General features: G+C 46.5%; 1 protein-coding gene across 3 annotated transcripts in view; it reads left to right on the top strand.

Annotated features, from left to right (window-relative positions):
• The first annotated feature begins 12,102 nt into the window (after positions 1–12,102).
• CBFA2T2 (CBFA2/RUNX1 partner transcriptional co-repressor 2) overlaps positions 12,103–20,074 on the top strand; it is a 72,303-nt gene continuing 64,331 nt past the window's right edge. For 2 of the 3 annotated variants that reach the window (XM_077459168.1, XM_077459167.1), the window contains exon 1: positions 12,103–12,265. In XM_077459168.1, coding sequence (XP_077315294.1) covers positions 12,238–12,265 — 28 coding nt within the window. In that variant the 5' untranslated portion in view covers positions 12,103–12,237. The remainder of the gene's footprint in view (positions 12,266–20,074) is intronic. The other variant, XM_077459169.1, reaches the window with a different exon arrangement.

Raw genomic sequence — 20,074 nt, 5'->3', positions numbered from 1 at the left:
CAAAAAAGTGTGACAATTTTGAAAAAAAACACAATATTTTGTACTTTTTGCTATAATAAATATCCCCAATTTTTTTCCCTATAGATATTTTTGGTAATAAAAATCGCTACTCAGCTCTTTTCCTGTGTGCTGTGTGAAGTTGGTGTGTCCCTTCCCTCCAATCAGCTCTCACTGAGCTCTCACAGCTCTCTGACCCCTGCCCTTCTGAAAGCTCAAACATGCTGTATACATACCTCCCAACTTTCTGAAATGGGAATGAGGGACACCTATTAGCAAAAGTATGCAGGCATAGGACACGCCCCTTGCCACGCCTCCCTTAAAGGAGAATTGTATTAAAAAAAATGATTGGTTAAACCCACAATTGCTTTTTACCACGACTATTCCTTTATATTGGCTTTTGGTATTTACAAATGCAGCAATTTCGAAATTGGATGAAAGGTTTAGCACTGGGAAACACTTTTTGAAAGATAAATATTGCATTTTATATACAACTATATAGATCAGACCAAAATGAGGGACAAATGAGGAGGAATGAGAGGGACAGAGGGACATTGCTCCAAATCAGGGACAGTTGGGAGCTATGTGTATAAATTCAGCACTTTGAATGGATGTAGAGAAGACAGCAGATAAACAGGTACAGCTTATGTAGAAGGATTTGTTTTATCTCAGTGTATCACATGAGGCCAGTCACTTCACTGGGTATATGAAAGGGGTTACATCCACTTAAGGTCAGAAATTTACTCTAACAGTATATGAAGGAAGAGAAATGTTTTTTTTATGTCTCTTTATTGTCTAATGCAGGGGTCTCAAACCGGCGGGCCTCCAGCTGTTGCAAAACTACAAGTCCCATCATGCCTCTGCCTGTGGGAGTCATGCTTGTAACTGTAAGCTTTGCAATGCCTCATGGGACTTGTAGTTTCGCAACAGCTGGAGGGCCACCAGTTTGAGACCCCTGGTCTAATGATTAGCCACTGCACCTGTCACCAGTGAGCTGGACAATGAACCTCATTAGACCTTACATGCATTCAGAGGGATGTCAAGTCAAGGAGGCCCCATTTTATTGTAGTACAAGCTAGATTTCTTTCTTTCAATGTAATTTACTGATCACCGAGAGAGATCAATGGCCACAAAAAGGACACTTTGTCACGTAAATGTAAGACAGCAAAGCTGGGTGGTAATTTCCCTGAATTCAAAGCTAATGTAGAGGCTTCTAAAAAGAGTATCATAGCCGTATGGGCTCCGCAGGGTTTTAAAAAGAAGTCCACTAAGCTCTGCTTAAAGAAAAAATATGTAAAATAGTTTTTAAAAAAAAGAGGAGACCAGCATACTGGTCTTCTCCTTGGAGGAGAGAAGGCTGAGTTCCCAGCACAGCTAGAGAACTGTCCACGCTGGGCTTTCATGTCTATGCAGAAGTTATCCTGATTCTGCACTTTCCAGCTTTAGTAAATAAACCCCATTGTGTACTTAAAAGTGGGGTATGCCTGTGCAGTATTTAGGAATCCCCAAAATCTGCCAATCAATCTGACAACTTCAGGAGCCTGCCAGTTTTGCTTATGCACTCCACTGGACCAGGTCTTATGGACAGGAACCTTCTCTACCTTATGGTTTTAAAGCCAGCCATAGACGTTCGAATTTTGGCAGGTTCAGCAGGGACCAGCTGAGATTCAAACCATGTATGGGCAGACTTAGGGCTGGCCCAAGACATTGTGCTGCCTGGTAGTGATGGACGAACTTCCGATGGGACGTTCCGCGAACGCGGACTGCGAACACGGCCGATAGTTTGCGAACCGTAACGTTCGCGGCGGGCCCCATTGACTTCAATGGGAGGCGAACTTTGCAAACCTACAGGTCAAATTTGCAGCCACAAAATAATTACTAGCTGTGCAAACATAGTCCCACCACCTGGCCAATGACATAACACATGTATGAGGTGAATCTGGGATCGACAACAACAAGCATTCTTTTTTTATATGTGAAATTGTTGTGACAATTCGGGACTGTGGAGCGCATGAAGGCAATGGAGGAGAGGGAAGGTCAGGGACCAGGGTAGGCAAAGAAGAGGGTGCAGGAGATGATCACCAGCAGCGTGACATACAGCAATGACACCTGCATCGTGATAGAGTCACCTGACACCAGCACCATGATAGAGAGTACTGACATCAGCAGTGTGACATACAGCAATGACACCTGCACCGTGATAGAGTGATCTGACACCAGCACCGTGATAAAGAGCACTGACATCAGCAGCGTGACATAAAGCACTAACACCAGCACCGTGATATACAGCACTGACAGCAGCACCGTGATAGAGAGCACTGACATCAGCAGCGTGACATACAGAAATGACACCTGCACCGTGATATAGTGATCTGACACCAGCACCGTGATAGAGAGCACTGACATCAGCAGCGTGACATAAAGCACTAACACCAGCACCGTGATATACAGCACTGACAGCAGCACCGTGATAGAGAGCACTGACATCAGCAGTGTGACATACAGCAATGACACCTGCACCGTGATAGAGTGATCTGACACCAGCACCGTGATAGAGAGCACTGACATCAGCAGCGTGACATAAAGCACTGACACCAGCACCATGATATACAGCACTGACACCAGCACCGTGATAGAGAGCACTGACATCAGCAGCGTGACATAAAGCACTCACACCAGCACAGTGATATACAGCACTGACAGCAGCACCGTGATAGAGAGCACTGACATCAGCAGCGTGACATACAGCAATGACACCTGCACCGTGATAGAGTGATCTGACACCAGCACCGTGATAGAGAGCACTGACATCAGCAGAGTGACATAAAGCACTAACACCAGCACCGTGATATACAGCACTGACAGCAGCACCGTGATAGAGAGCACTGACATCAGCAGCGTGACATACAGCAATGACACCTGCACCGTGATAGAGTGATCTGACACCAGCACTGTGATAGAGAGCACTGACATCAGCAGCGTGACATAAAGCACTGACACCAGCACCATGATATACAGCACTGACACCAGCACCGTAAGCAGACCCAGGAGGAAGTCAGCATAGCACAGGGATGGTGGGAGCCCCTCATAATAAGCAGCCCCAGGAGGAAGTCAGCACAGCACAGGGATGGTGGGAGCCCCTCATAATGAGCATAGCACAGGGATGGTGGGAGCCCCTCATAATATGCACAGCAGAGGTACAGCCCCAATAGGAAGTCAGCACAGCACAGGGATGGTGGGAGCCCCTCATAATAAGCAGCCCCAGGAGGAAGTCAGCACAGCACAGGGATGGTGGGAGCCCTTCATAATAAGCAGCCCCAGTAGAAATATGACACCGCTCAACCTCTTCAAACAGGAGGGTACGGGCATATAGTACGGTGTGCTTTTTTTGGACAAGGAAGTGAGCCAAATGAAGAAAGAAGGTCTGTGTGCTCGATTAAAAAAATTGTTTATAGACATATACATGGTCTACTGGTCACGTGTTGAATTCCCATGAGATCCATGCCTCATTCATTTTTAGAAATGTGAGGTAGTTAAGCGTACTCGCCTAGCTCGCGACAGTGTTATCAGTCACGATCCCCCCTGCTGCACTGAACATCCTTTCGGACAGGACACTGGATAAAGGGGCAAGCCAACAGTTCGATTGCAAATTGGGCAAGCTCTGGCCAGAGGTCAAGCCTGCCCACCCATAGTCCAGGGGTTCATCACTCCTCAGAGCGTCCACATCGGCCGTTAACCCGATGTAGTCGGACACCTGACGGTCTAGGCGTTCCCTGATGCTGGATCCAGATGACACCTGTCGATGGGTCAGCTGAAAGAATGACCTCATATCCGAAGTCACCAACACATCGTCAAACCGGCCTTTTCTTGCAGGCGCTGTTGGATTGGTACCCGCAACTCCTTCTCTGGGAGTGGGAATTGCTCCTCTGCCAGCGCACGCAAAAGCAGAATGCAGCATTTCTCGAAGCAAGGCCTGGAAGTGCTCCATTCTGACAGCCCTCTGTGACGGCTGTAACATTTCCGCCATTTTGTGTTTGTACCGGGGGTCTAAGTACGTTGCCACCCAGTACTGGTCCTTGACCCTTATGCTTTTTATACGGGGGTCCCTATTAAAACACTGGAGCATGAAGGCCCCCATTTGCACTAAACTGGAAGCGGTGTGGTGCCCTGGCTCCTGCTCATCATCCAGGATAATGTCGTCCTCTTCATTCTCCTCTCCCCATCCACGCACAACAACAGGGATCCCAGAAAGGTTTAAAGCATGCTCTTCTTGCTCCTCCTCATCCGCCTGGCACCATCCTCCTCTGACTCCTCTTCAGACCCCTGTTGTTCACTTGTCTCAGATAGAGTAGCCCCCCCTGGGAATTCATCCAGCATTGCGACTTCCTCATCTTCCCGCTCCTGCTCCTCCACAGCTTGATCAATGACACTACGCAATGCACGCTCCATAAAGAAGGCATAATGTACCATGTCACTGATGGCGCCATGGCTGCGACTGACCAGTTTGGTGATCTCCTCAAATGGCCGCAGAAGTCTGCATGCGTCGCGCATGAGCAGCCACTGGCGCGCTGAGAAAAACCCAGCTCCCCAGAACCTGTTCTGCCGTAGAGTTCATACATGTAGACGTTAACTGCACGTTTCTGCTGGAGCAGCCTATCAAGCATATAGAAGGTTGAGTTCCATCGCGTCGGGCAATCGCAAATAAGATGTCTGACCGGCAGATTGTGTCGCCGCTGAATGTCAGCAAGGCGAGCCATGGCCGTGTAAGATCTTCTGAAATGGGCCGAGATTTTCCTTGCCTGCCGCAAGATGTCCTGGACCCCAGGGTATTTGACAACGAATCGCTGCACGACCAAGTTTAAGACGTGTGCCATGCATGGCACGTGCGTGATTTTGCCCTGTTTCAATGCACTAAGCAGATTGGCACCGTTGTCACACACCACTTTACTAACTGTCAAATTGAGCGGTGTTAGCCACTTATCTGCCTGTGAACGCAAAGCTGAAAGGAGTGCCGGGCCAGTGTGGCTCTTTGCTTCCAGGCACAACAGACACAGCACGGCATGGCAACGTCTCACCTGGCATGTCGAATAGGTTCTGGGGAGCTTGGGCGGCGCAGCGGAAGAGACGCTAGCAGCGGAAAAGGAGGAGTCAGCCGAGGAGGAGAGGGAGAAGGATGGAGTAGGAGGAAGAGGAGAAGAAGAGCCAGGCCTGCATGCAATCCGTGGCGGTAAAACCAAATCTACACGGGTGCCACGGGTTACATGCTTGACGGCCGTCAGAAGGTTCACCCAGTGGGCAGTAAAAGTGATATACGTTCCCTGCCCGTGTTTGCTAGACCACGTGTCTGTGGTCAGATGTATCTTGGCACCGACACTGTGTGCCAGAGATACATTCACTTGTCGCTGAACATGGCCATATAGCTCTGGGATGCCCTTCTGTGAGAAATACTTCCTTCCTGGGACCTTCCATTGTGGTGTTCCAATGGCCACAAATTTCCGAAAGGCCTCCGAGTCCACCAGTTTATATGGCAGTAGTTGGCGGGCTATCAGTTCTGACAAGCCAGCTGCCAACCGTTGGGCAAGAGGGTTATCCGGCGTCATCATTTTTTTACGCTCGAACATTAGGCTCACGGAAGCCTGCCTTTTTGCAGAAAAACGTGAGCTTGGCGTGATGGAAGGTGGAGTGGAGGACAATTGTGAGGAGAGAGGAGAAGGAGAAGTAGAAGACGAGGCTGGACGGTGAGAGCCTGGAGTGTGGCTTTGTGTGTTCCGTTGCTCCCACTGGGCTTGGTGATGGCTGCTCATGTGCCTTCTTAAGGCGGTCGTCCCTAGGTGAGTGTTGGGCTTACCGCGACTAATGCGTTGACTGCAAAGATTGCAGATGGCAACACTATTGTCAGTAGCGGACACGTTAAAAAAAGCCCACACTGCGAAGCCATGTGCCGATGTCCAGGGAGCGCCAGATGTGACCGTACATGGTCGATGACTCGCTCCTGATACATTTGCAGTCTGCTTTGTCCCTCCTGTGCAATGTAAGTTATTCCTGCTTCTCCTCCCTATCTACTGGTCCATATCTCCCTCTGAACTCCCCTCCTCTTCCTCTCTTGTGAGCACCCACGTGACATCACTAGACACGTCATCATTGACGTCACCTTCCCCACCGCTATAAGTAGAGATCTCGGAGTAGACAGCAACAGTGGGGACCAACCTCCTCCTTGGGCTGATCTGGGTACTGTCATCAGACTGCTGAGTGGCGGTTGTTGCTACCTCCTCTTCCTGATCCAATACCAAGAGTGGCTGCGCATCAGAAATGTCTTGATATGGATCGGAAAATAATTCCTGTGACTTAAGCGGAAGGTATGTGGTGGTGGTGGTGGTGGTGGCGGTGTTGTTGGTGGTAGTGTCTTTTGGGGTGCACATAGCAGAGAGTGAAGAAGAGGGTGCAGATCGAGAGGATGAGGAGGGTGCAGAAGAGTAAGGCTGAGTGAGCCACTCAACCAAGTCTGGTGCATCCTTTAAAGTAATTGAACGCACCTTCTGCAACTTCCCACTTTGGCTCAAGCCTGTTGCTCCTGCCCTACCCCTACCACCCCTGCGGAAGAGCCTGCCTCTTCCTCTGCCTGTCATTTTTTAAATGACCCTGTGACAAAACTCTCAGTCCCTATACTGATAAAGGACTACTGCAGCAGAAGGGCAGCAGTCAGCAGTAGTGCACCTCAACTCTATGTATTGTGGACCTATACCAGTCCTTAAGGAATAGCAGACTGTACCTCACTCAACCCTATGTACTGTAGTACCCTATACCTTACCAGTCCTTATAAGGATCTTTGTGGAACAAGTAGGTTGTGAATGATTAGCAGACTGTACCTCAGTCCCTATACTGATAAAGGACTACTGCAGCAGAAGGGCAGCAGTCAGCAGTAGTGCACCTCAACCCTATGTATTGTGGACCTATACCAGTCCTTAAGGAATAGCAGACTGTACCTCACTCAACCCTATGTACTGTAGTACCCTATACCTTACCAGTCCTTATAAGGACCTTTGTGGAACAAGTAGGTTGTGAATGATTAGCAGACTGTCCCTCAGTCCCTATACTGATAAAGGACTACTGCAGCAGAAGGGCAGCAGTCAAGTATAATATTCTTTCTATATTTGGAAGAAAGAATATTATACGTGTACAAGCCTATTACCATACCAGCCCTGAAAAGAACCTTTGTGGACCTAATAGTAACAGCTACTGATTAAACTGACTGTCCCTCACTGCCTCACACACAGCTTCCTGCCTGACCCTATTTAAACTGACAAAACAGAGGCTGCTGGAACAATAACTTCAATAGCACTTTTGTGGACCTAATAGTAACAGCTAATGATTAAACTGACTGTCCCTGCAGCACACACCGTCCTGTCCCTCTCTCTACACTGACAAAAGATAGGCTGCTGCAAAAATCAGTAGCACAGCAGTGCCTCAAACCTATATCCTGAACTACACCTAACACCTATACCAGTCCTGAAAAGAACTTTTGTGGACCAAATAGCTAGCGATTTGGGTCACTGCAGTCTCTCCCTGCTCCACACAGCAACCTCTCCCTATAGTGACAGAAGAAAGAATGTAAAATGGCCGCCGGATCGGGTCTATTTATAAGTTAGGGGGAATGTCCAAGTGTCCATGTGCTGTAATGTCTCAATTGGCTGTCCTGTACCCCATGATGGATGTGTCATCATAGGTCAAAGTTCTTTTACACAGTAAACACGGAAGTCCGTCGGGCGAACGGCGGCAATAGTCCGCCGATCGGGCGGACGGCGAACAGCCGAAATTCGCCGCAAAACGACCGCCGGGGGAAACGTTCGGCCATCTCTACTGCCTGGGTCCAAGAATGAAATGCAATGGCTCCCCAGCCATGTGCATTATCCTTAAGCCCCATACACACTATCAGATTTTCTGCTGACTTTTTCCCTCAGATTTACCAGAACCATAGTACAAGGGCCTGCCTGATTGCATACAAATTGAAATTCCTAAGGTTTGACATTAAGGTTTTGATATTATATGGTTTTGGTAAATCTGAAGGAAAAACTCAGCAGAAAAACTGATAGTGTGTATGGGGCTTTTGATAATATTTATTGGAAAGATAAGAAGAAAACTACTCACAAACAATAATGAAAGTGCTTGCCATATGAGTGGTCAACAAGAAACAGCACCCAGTCACAGATGAACGAGACCTCTCAGAAGGTGTCACAGAAACCCCACAAAGGTCACTGCCACGTTGTGAGTAGTTTTCTTCTTATCTTTCCAATAAATATCATCTAAGGATAATGCTCAAATTTCATACATTTTTTACTTTTAGGGTTCCCCGACTCTTGAGAGCAGCAAGGCCTGTGCTTGTGTACTGCTGGTCCGGTGGTTCGCTTGTGTGTGCAAAAAACACAATGGCTCCACAGGAGGGATTCCTCCATCAGCACAGACTGTGTTGATGTGGGAATCAAGCGATTTAGTTTCCTGCAACCCGTGGTTGCAGGAAAGAAAATCGCACCTTCTATGGGCAGCTTTACTATTAGCTCATGATATTGTGTTGACCATCAAAGCGATGGGCCAATAGTGAGGCACAGAGGCTAACGAGGAAGCTTGTCTTTCAACAACGGGAGCTGATGGAAACTTGCATATCAGAGCAGCTCACTATTCAGGACTTCCAGGCAGATACAGATGAAGAAAGAATGGGACCCTAGTCAAGATAACAGCTTTGCCCCTCCCCCTCCATTCCTTTGAAGGGAATTGATAAGGGCTGCAATACTCACAGAGAAGCTGCTCCATTCGCATTGTCTCTCTCTCATAGGTATGCGCAGCCTATTGCATTAGGGTATGCACCCCAAACAGAAGCTCAAACACACATATATATATATATATATATATATATATATATATATATATATATATATATATATATAAGTATATTTATATATATATCAATCACACAAACACACAGAAGTCTGTGTACATAGGAATAGTGATCTGGCCCTTTCTGGCCCCAACATCAGAGCATGGCACAGTAGTGCCCCTGACATCAGAGCATGGTACAGTGCCCCCTGACATCAGAGCATGGCACAGTAGTGCCCTCGATATCAGAGCATGGCACAGTGCCCCTTACAGCAGAGCATGGCACAGTAGTGCCCCTACATCAGAGCATGACACAGTGCCCTTACATCAGAGCATGAAACAGTGTCCCCTGATAGAGCATGGCACAGTGCCCCCTGACATCAGAGCATGACACAGTGCCCCCTAACATCAGAGCATGATGCAGTGTCCCTTACATCAGAGCATGGCACAGTGCCCCTTACATCAGAGATATGGCACAGTGCCCCTTACATCAGAGCATGGCACAGTTTCCCCCTGACATCAGAGCATGGCATATTCCCCCCCCCCCCCATCATAGCACGGCACAGTAGTGCCCCAACATCATAGCATGGCACAGTGCCCCCGACATCATAGCACGGCACAGTGCCCCTTACATCAGAGCATGGCACAGTGCCCCCTGACATCACATCAGAGCATGACACAGTGCCCCCTGAAATCAGAGCATGACACAGTGTCCCTTACATCAGAGTTAAAGAGGTTGTAAACCCTGGTGTTTTTTCACCTTAATACATCCTATGTTGTGCTATGTACTCATGCTGTGCACGATCACACCAGAGGACATGCTATGGTGAGTGTTGGTGTGCATTCGCCCAGCAATGCATTGTTACAATGTTACATTGCATCACAGTACAATCTATAATCGATGCATTATAGAGTGTCGCTGTGCTGCACAAAAATATATTTTGTCCTATTTTTACATTTTTTAAATATTACTTTGACTCGTGGCACTCATGAACAAGCAGGAAATGTGCAATATATTGTCAAAAGTTTTGGGACGTCTGCTGTTACACACACATGAATTTTAATGGTATCCCAATCTAAAGCCCCATACACACAGGCAGAATGATGGGAGACAACGGCTGGTTAAAAATAAAAAATAAAATGGCTGACATTCTGCCCATGTGTGTGTGTCAGTCTGCCAGCCGTTTTCTGTCGGATGTCCACTGACTCCAGGTCAGAGCTCTCAGCCAATGGTAGCGCTAATCGGAGTGATCTGGCAGGGGGGGAACGACCCATCACCCTGTCAGAACACAACAGCTCAGCGGGGGGGGGGTTAGTACAGTGGCTCTGACCGGTGCACAAAGCAAGGCCCATAAAGACATGGATGAGTGAGTTTGGGGTGGAGGAACTTGACTGGCCTGCACAGAGTCCCGACCTCCACTTGATAGAACACCTTTGGGATGAATTAGAGCAGAGACTGCGAGCCAAGCATTCTCATCCAACATAAGAGCCTGACCTCACAAATGCACTTCTGGAGTAATGGTCAAACATTCCCATAGACACACTCCTAAACCTTGTGGACAGCCTTCCCATATGAGTTGAAGCTGTTATAGCTGTAAAGGGTGGGCCAATGCAATAATGAACCCTACGGAATAAGACTGGGATGCCATTAAAGTTCATGTGCGTAAAGGCAGGCGTCCCAATACTTTTAACAATATAGTGTATGTGACGCTAGGTCTACTTGTTCGCGTGTGCTAGCTTTTTCCCTCTTTAAAATTTAACAGTTCTTCAATGAACTCTATGCATTTGCATGCTTAACACGCAAGTATTGGTGTGCACAGTGCATGAGCGATGCATTGTCACAGTATATTGGAATTAACTCTGTGTGCATTGCTGTGCATTGCATTGCATTATAGCATGATGGAACATGTTGTGCTGTGCAAAAATCCAACACATCCTATTTTTTAATGATTCCGAATGAATGAGCATAAAATATATAGCTGATGCTAGTTCTGCTTAGTCACATGCACAACCCACAAGTGCCAATATGCGCAGTGCTTGCTTTTTTCCCCCCTTTCCTTAAAGTGGACTTCCACCCATTTAAAGTCAGCAGCTACAAAAAATGTAGCTGCTGACTTTTAATAATCAGACCCTTGCCTGTCCCACGGTCCAGCAATGCCGGCGTTACGAAGCCCCGCTCCTCTACGCGGCGCCGGCATTGTTACTGTGGGCGCCCGGCTGTGGCTTCACAGCCAGGCGCGCACTGCGCATGTGCAAGCAATCTTCAGGGACTTGTGACATGTCCCAGAAGATTGCAGGTATGGAGAGGGGGGAAAGGAAATCTTCCTTCGGACGCTGCTGCGCCAGGGAGTAAGTGGGAGCTGAGTGCCCGTAAAAACAGGCTACCCGTTCCTCCCCCAAAAAAAATGACATGCCAAATGTGGCATGTCAGCGGGTCACCTACAATTAAAGCGGAAGTTTCATTTTTGGGTAGAACTCCGCTTTAAATTTCAACTTATTCATCAAACAAACAGTGCGTCATGATGCATACTAGTGCGTTGAAATGCGCTGTGCTGCTCAAAGATCCTATTTTTTTTCATGGCACAGGAATGGCGAACAAAGTGAACTTGTCAAGGAGCCCTTATGCTGTGTACACACGATCGGAATTCTCATCGGTAGAGCTTTGGATGGTTTTTCCGATGGAATTCTGCTCAAGCTTGTGTTGCCTACACACGGTCACACCAAATTCCGACCGTCAAGAACACAGTGGCGTAAAACACTACGACGAGCCACGAAAATGAAGTTCAGTGCTTCCGAGCATGCGTCGAATTGTTTCCGAGCATGCATCAGAATTTCCGATAGAACCCTTTTCCGTCTAAAAAATTGAGAACACGCTCTCAATCTTTCGCTGGCCGAAAATCCGCTAGCAAAATTTCGACGGAGCCTACACACCGTCGCATTTTCCGATGAAAAGCTCTCATCGGTCTTTTGCTGGCCGAATTTCCGATCGTGTGTACGCGGCATTAGGCTAGATATTTCTCATTTATAAATATTTTTTATACAAGTGTTTGTTGTTTAATAAACAACACAGAAATATTTATATTATGTTTTATATATTTTACTTTTTATTTAAATGTATTTAGATAAGTAGTGACTGCTGCATTGCTACACTTTTCTATGGAGGCGAAAGTGATCCAGAGGAGAGGGGAAGAGTCATTCAGAAGGGGGGGAGGGGTTCACTCCTGTAGTCTGCATGCAGGCAGAGCCCTCCCCACTTCTCCTTGTCTATCCCTGCACCTTCTCCAGTCCTACAGACTCCTCCAACCCAAGCACAGAAAGCAGGAGGGTCAGAGAGAAGATCTGTTACATTGCATCACACACAGGATATATAAGATGGTTGGGATCCCTGGATCATTTCAGTGTAAGTACTGATTCCTATTATCACTTGTTGGCAGCTGTGGGAGGGCAGGCTTGCTTTCTTCTTCCATGTTGTTGGAAGGGGCGGCAGAAGCATAGCAAGCTCCCTTCACTGATCCCTTGCTTTACAGACTGTGTTGATGTTTTGCAGTTTGTGTGTTGTAACTGCATGTTGCACATCAAGGGCAAGCAAAACCCTGAAGGAATCCTAAAGCGCACTAAAAAATTGAGTTTGATTCTGTCCATGCATTGCTGATAATTGTAGCCGGGACGGTCCTGGGTTTTGAAAGTTTGTCCCAGAAAATGCTCCTTTTTAGGAAATTCCTTGTTTCTCTGAACTGACCATTTAATTCCTTTCTTATTCACGTAGACCGAATATTTATTTATGTCCTGTTAGCCCTTTAATTTGATGTTTCGAAATCAGCCTTTCTCAACCAGGGTTCGGTGGAACCTAGGGGTTCCTCCAGAGGTTTCTACGTAGGTTTGCCACCTCATCCCTTTAAAACCCGAACACATCTAAATTACACCGGTTCTGAGGCTAATTTATTGCAGGTAAGGCACCAAGTGAGTTTAATTACCCACAGAATCTGTCTAATTAATGTGTTCAGGTTTAAAGGGATGAGGTAGTAACTATTTCTACTGGGTTTTTGAGCTGTGGTTGCTTGAGGGTGCATGCATTGTTATGGGGTCAACACCATTTGAAAGAGTCAGCAAGACAACTCTAATGAACTTTGTAGCTGTTTCTAAGGAGCCTTTCAAAGAATTGTATTTTTGCAGAAGTTCCCCTAGATCTGATAAAGATTTTATAAATGTCATGTTAGCCCTTTTCTAAATAAACCTTTCTCAACCAGGCTCCAGAGATTGCTACAGAATTCTTGAGTTGTGGTTGCTTGATTTTCAGTTAAAGGGGCCTGCATAGTTATGGGGTCATTGGCACTTGAGAGAGCCAACAACACAACACTATTCTTTGTAGCTGTTTCTAAGGGGGCTTTCTGATCACTGTTGTAAGGGGTGCTTTCAAAGAATTGTATTTTTGCAGGAGTTCCCCTAGATCTGAAAAAGATTTATAAATGTCATGTTAGCCCTTTAAGTTGATATTTCTAAATCAGCCTTTTCTCAACCAGGGTTCTGTGGATCCTTGGGGTTCCTCCAGAAGTTGCTAGGGGGTGATTGAGCTGTGGTTGCTTGATTTTTTTTTTTTTTACTTGAGGGTGCCTGCATAGTTCTGGGGTCAATGCCACTTCAAAGAGCCAACGATACAACACTAATCATTTTTGTAGCTGTTTCCAAGGTGGCATTGTGATCACTGTTGTAAAGTGGGCATTCTTCTGGTCACCAAAGAATAGGTCTTTTTCAGGTTCCCCTAAACCTGAAAAAGATTTCACAAATTTCTTTGAGCAAAATAAAAGGTTGGGAAAGACAGGTCTGGGTCCAACTAATAAACATGAAACAGAACTATATACCAGTATTCCATGGAACCCAAGTGTTCTTCCAGATGTTGCTAGGTGTTCTTTGAGCTATTCTTACTGGACTTTCAATTTTAGGGTTCCTACATAGTTCTGGAGCTAATACCATTTGGAGTACAACATGTCCCAGCTTCAGTGGGAGTAAACCATCCCCAATCATTGGTGTCAGTCAGAGAAATTGTACCACATCATTGGTGCCATTGGGAGGAATTGTGCTCCATTGTTGGTGCCATTGGGAGGAATTGAGCCCCATTCATTGGTGGTATTGGGAGGAATTGTACCCCAATGGCACCAACAATGGAGCACAATTCTTCCCAATGACACCAATGATGTGGTACAATTTCTCTCACTGACACCAATGATTGGGGATGGTTTACTCCCACTGAAGCTGGGACATTTTGTACTCCAAATGGCCACATCCCAGCCCCCCTAAAATACGAAGGACATTAAACTGGCCCTTTTAGAAAGTTTGGTGACCCCTGATCTAGAACCCTCAGGTTACATGGCACCCTGGATGATAAAGGCTGTTTTATATACTTCTGTCTCATGCTTATTAGATGCTCTAGAAAAGCCTTTGCATAATTTTTATTGGGGAACTCCTGCTAAAACCAGTGGTGGTCAGTGGAAAGAATGTGCCCTCAGAGTGCCCAAACTTAGAAACAGCTAAAACATTTATTGGAATTGAGCTGCTGAGTCTTTCAAGTGGCATTGTCCCCAGAACGATGCAGGCACCCTCAAATGAGAAGTCAAGCAACCTCTAGCAAACTCTAGATGGTTCCACAAAACCCTGGCTGTGAAAGACTGCTCTGCAGACTTCTGTTTCATGCTTATGATCTAGACCAGACTTTCTCAACCTTTCTACCCCAGGATATCCCTTTAAATAACTTTGAGGTCTAGGGTGACCCCTTCTAAAACCAGTTCTTTCTTCATTATTAAAGGGGGGGGGGGGGGGGGGGCTCCCGGATTCTGATAAGCTCTCCGCCCACAGCCCCTGACAACCAATGCCCAGGGTTGTTGGGAAGAGGCCCTTGTCCTCATCAACACGGGGATAAAGTGCTTTGGGTTGGGGTGGCCACAGGGCACTCCCCTTCCCCAAAGCACCCATCCCCCCATGTTGAGGGCATGCGGCCTGGTACGGTTCAGGGGGGGGGGGCGCTCACTTGTCCCCACCCCCTTTCCTGACCGTGCTCAGATAAGGGTCTGGTACGGATTTTGGGGGACCCCCATGCGTTTTTTTGGCGTAGGGGGTTCCCCTTAAAATCCATACCAGACCTAAGGGCCTGGTATACTCTTGGAGGGGAACCCATGCCAGTTTTTTTATTTAAAATTTGGCGTGGAGTCCCCCTCGAGATCTGATTATTCAGTGATTGGCCACAGCCAAAGTTGCCTGGCCTGGGGGAGACTTGAAGTCGTGTTGTAAGTCGCCCCAAGTTGCGATGTGATTCATACTCAAGTCGTGTCCAAGTTTTCTCCCAAAGTTGCGCTGGAAGTCATGTTGCCCCTGTGTGAATATCTTAATTGGTAAATGATACTATAATTTTCTGAAATATAGTAGTTACTGACACAACACTATCAATATAACCATGTCCCTGTAAATTGTTGGAAAGTAAATTGTGATGCAATGTGTGTGGTCTACAGACTGTTGCTGATTAAATAGATAATTTGATGTCCATGCTGTGTGATGGCATTTAAGACATGCTGGGGTGTAATGTGGTTTTTTTATCAGTATGGTGAAACTGCTTGACGGTGAGACCAGAAACAGCAAAAGGAGTATGAGAAGATGTGTTGCGGAAGATAAAACCTAAGTTGACCACACAGTCTAATTGTACAGTCCAGTGGTGTCACCTGGTGCGGTAAAACATGGTGTCACACCCACCATCCATACCCCATTGGACTCTCTTACTGTCTAACCTGCAACAGTGCACCCCAATCACACTTAGCCTGATAAATGTGTGTGTTTTTTTTGTTTTTTATTTTTGCTGACGTGCAAACAACTATCTCCTTTTTTTAGTAAACAGCTTTCCATTGGCTAAAATGAAAAAACGCTCAAGCCTGAAAAAGTGGCAAAAAAAAAGCTGCTCCAGAATCACACTCATGCTCAAGTGTGAATCCTGGCTCATACGTAGCCTGAGTTGTTACGGTAGCAGCGCTATTTTTACCGTTGCTTTAGCGGCGGTATTTGGCCACTAGCAGGGCGGTTTTAACCACCCTGCTAGTGGGGGGTTAAAACCACCTGCAAAGCGCTGCTGCAGCGGCGCTTTGCCGGCGGTATAGCCGCGCTGGCCCATTGATTTCAATGGGTAGGAGTGTTTTAGGAGCGGTGAATACTGGGTTTAGTAACACTTTCACTTGATATTGCATGATTTCAAAGCCACATGTCAGTGCAACTTCAGGTGCAACTTGGCTGACACCTATGCATCTTCATGTGAAGTGTCCACGATCAAAAAAACGTTTCCTCGAGTGTAAACAAGCCCATTGAGAACAATGTGATTCTTCTTCATCTTGTGCGTTGTTGCTCTTTGGGAATACAGCAAGAAAACACTTAAAAGATAAATAAACCTACATACTCACCTAGGTGGATGCAACGTCGATCCAATATCGCATTCCCCCCCCCCCCCCCCGCTGCCTCTAACACTGAGAACTGAGCAAAAAAAGATTGCTAAGCACTTAGTTCTCGGGGTGGTTGCGGAATCAGATTGTACAGTGTATGGCCAGCTTTAGATGGCTTGCATAATCAATGATCGTGTTTCATTGCTCTACACACACATAGACGAAATTTGCTAGCTTGTAGTTAATGGATTTTTGCGCTGCTTGTGCCTTGCGGTGATCGGGGTCCTGTAAGTGGAAGATCTTGGTGGTGGGTGGTAATCCTGCGGCTCTTAGCCTGTGTATATATATAGATAGTACTGGTCTACACGACGTTCTGTAAATATTATGTCTCCGCATGGTGTGATGTTTATTTCAATATATAGTGTTACGCTGTGTATATAGTTGAGCGCGGTCTGTATCCTTTTTTGGTCCTCCGCTATGATGGGGGCCATGCTCTACTACAATGCGCTAATGTCTCTGATCAAAGACTCTTGTATGCGGCTTTGGTGACATGGGACCATTGGGTCTATTAGATCAGAACTGTTGAGAATCCCCCCCCCCCCCCCATTGGCTTTAGGTTTGATTTGCTGAGTGCGGTAACATGCTTTAAACGCAATCAAAAAGGCGCATTTACTATATACACTTACCGGCCAGTTTGTTAGGTACACCTTGTTAGTACCGGGTTGCCTTCAGAAATGCCTTCATTCTTCTTCATGGTATAGATTCAACAAGGTGTTGGAAACATTCCTCAGAGATTTTGGTCCATATTGACATGATGGTATCACGCAGTTGCTGCAGATTTGGCGGCTGCACATCCATGATGCGAATCTCCATTCCACCACATCCCAAAGGTGCTCTATTGGATGAGATGTGGTGACTTTTGAGGCTATTTGAATACAGGGACCTCATTGTCCAGTGGTGAGATGATTTGAGCTTTGTGACATGGTGTATTATCCTGCTGGAAGGAGCCATCAGAAGATGGGGACACCTTAGTCATAAAGGGATGGACATGGTCAGCAACAATACTCAGGTAGGCCGTGGCATTTAAAGGATGCTCAATTGGTACTAAGGGGCCCAAAGTGTGCCAAGAAAATACCCCTCACACCAGTACACCACCAGCCTGAACGGTTGATACAAGGCAGGATGGATCCATGCTTTCATTTTTACGCCAAATTCTGACCCTACCATCTGAATGTCGCAGCTGAAATCGAGACTCGTCAGACAAGGCAACTTTTTTCCAATCTTCTATTGTCCAATTACGGTGAATCTGTGCGGATTGTAGCCTCAGTTTCCTGTACTTAGCTGACAGGAGTGGCACCCGGCGAGGTCTTCTGCTGCTGTAGCACATCTGCTTTAATGTTCGATGTGTTGTGCATTCAGAGATGGTATTCTGCATATCTTGGTTGTAACGAGTGGTTATTTGAGTTACTGGTGCCTTTCTATCATCTGGAACCAGTCTGCCCATTCTCCTCTGACATCAACAAGGCATTTTCGTCCACACAACTTCCGCTCACTGGAAATTTTTCTTTTTTTGGGAACATTCTCTGTAAACCCGAGAGATGGTTGTATGTGAAGATCCCAGTAGATCAGCAGTTTTTTAAATACTCAGACCAGCCTGTGTGGCACCAACAACCATGCCACGTTCAAAGTCACTTAAAGTGGAGTGCCACCCAAAAATGAAACTTCGCTTTTCGGATTCCTCCCCCCCTCCGGTGTCACATTTGGCACCTTTCGAAAGGGAGGGGGGAGCAGACACCTGTATAATCCAGGTACTTGCTCCCACGTCCGGCGACGTGCGGCCTCTCCTCCGTCCCCTGTCCCCTGCTGTCTTATGGGAGACACACAGGTTCCAGAAGACAGCAGGGACCAGTCAGGACCTGCAGTGCTAATCGCGCATGCGCAGTAGGGAACCAGGATGTGAAGCCGCAAGGCTTCACTTACCGATTCCCTAACCGAAAAATGTCAGCGCCTCCCCTGGGAGCCGAGGAATGGATCGGCTTCGGGTGAGGACATCGCAGGCACCCTGGACAGGTAAGTGTCCTTTTATATTAAAAGTCGACAGCTGCAGTATTTGTAGCTGCTGACTCGAAAAAAAAAATATGTTTGAACTTTGCTTTAAATCCCCTTTCTTCCCCATTCTGATGGTCGGTTTGAACTTCAGCAAGTCGTCTTCACCATGTCTAGAAGCCTAAATGCATTGAGTTGCTGCCACGTGATTGGCTGATTAGCAATTTGTGTTACCAAGCAATTGAACAGGTGTACCTAATAAAGTGGCTGGTGAGTGTATAATCATTGTCATACATTTTTAATAGCCCCCCCATACATGTATACAGTATCGCCTAAGGCACTTGACGGATCTGAATTATTAAGATAAAAGTAATCAATAAGTAATTAATAAACTTGCATAATATCAGATTATAGGCATTTTTTTTTCTAGATCGTAAACTGTTGCATTTCCAAACTCATAGGGCCTATTCAGACCTTTCCATTGCGTTGCTGCACACGCATTTAGACCGAAACATGCACGCATGTTTTTTGTTTTTTTTTGCATTCCGTGTGAACCCAGGCTGAAGTCACTTTGGGGTTGATTTGCTAAAGGCAAATAGACTGTGTACTTTGCAAAGTGCAGTTGCTGCAGAGCTTAACAAATGAGCAGAAGCTCTGCTGACTTCCATCATCCAATCATGTGCAAGCAAAAATTCAGTTATTTTTTTTAAATTTTCCTTGCACGTGATTGGGCGCTCTTTGCAAAGTGAAGCCTTACCTCATTTACTAAGCTCTGGAGCAAATACACTTGCAGAGTGAAACTGCATTTTGCAAAGTGCACGGTCTATTTGCTTTTACTAACTCAACCCCTATTACATGCAAAACACATCTGCTGTGGGAAAAAAAGTCCCTGACCCTTTCCAAGGAAACGCACCGGCTCAAAACGCTGTAGTGTGTTTTCTGCAAAATTCGCTAAAATACTTAGGTGTGAGCGAAGGGTAAAAACACAGATCGACCACCTAGTTTGGCAAACCGGTGTGAAAGGAGTCTAAAGCCCCATACACACTATCAGACTTTCTGATGATTTTTGTCTTCAGATTTACCAAAACCGTATAATATGAGGTAAAACCTTAGGAGTTTCAATTTGTATGCAATCAGGCAGGCCCTTGCACTACATGGTTTTGGTAAATCTGAAGACAAAAATCTGCAGAAAATCTGATAGCGTGTATGGGGCTTAAGAAACTAAATTGGAGATGTAATGCCGCGTACACACGAGCAGACTTTTCAACATCCAAATTCCGACGGACTGAGTCCGGCAGACTATTCGATCGTGTGTGGGCTGCAACGGACTTTTGACTCGCCAAAGTCCGAAGGACTTTAGAATATGGAACATGCTTCAAATTTTCCCGACGGAACTCCGCCGGACCCGGTCCCTTCGAAAACTCCGCTCGTGTGTATGCTACTCCGACGGACTAAAACCGACGCTAGGGCAGCTATTGGCTACTGGCTATGAACTTCCGTATTCGAATCCAGTCGTACGTCATCACGTTCGAATCCGTCGGAGTTTAGTGTGATTGTGTGTGGCCAAGTCCGCTCCGCCGAAAAGTCCGTCAGAACTCCGTCGGAACTCCGGCAGAACTCCGACGGAACTCCTTCGGAAGTCTGTCGGACATAAGTCCTCTCGTGTGTACGGGGCTTAACTCTTTCCTGTGGTAGTGTGGTCTGAAAAGGGGGATGTTCAGGGCCTGTACCTCATCCCTTGAGTACAACTC

This window comes from Lithobates pipiens, unplaced genomic scaffold (assembly GCF_037356315.1).
Source record: "Lithobates pipiens isolate NorthernLeopardFrog02 unplaced genomic scaffold, aLitPip1_a1.2 Scaffold_28, whole genome shotgun sequence".
Classification (NCBI taxonomy): Eukaryota; Metazoa; Chordata; class Amphibia; order Anura; family Ranidae; genus Lithobates; species Lithobates pipiens.
This window is presented reverse-complemented; position numbering and strand designations above follow the sequence as displayed.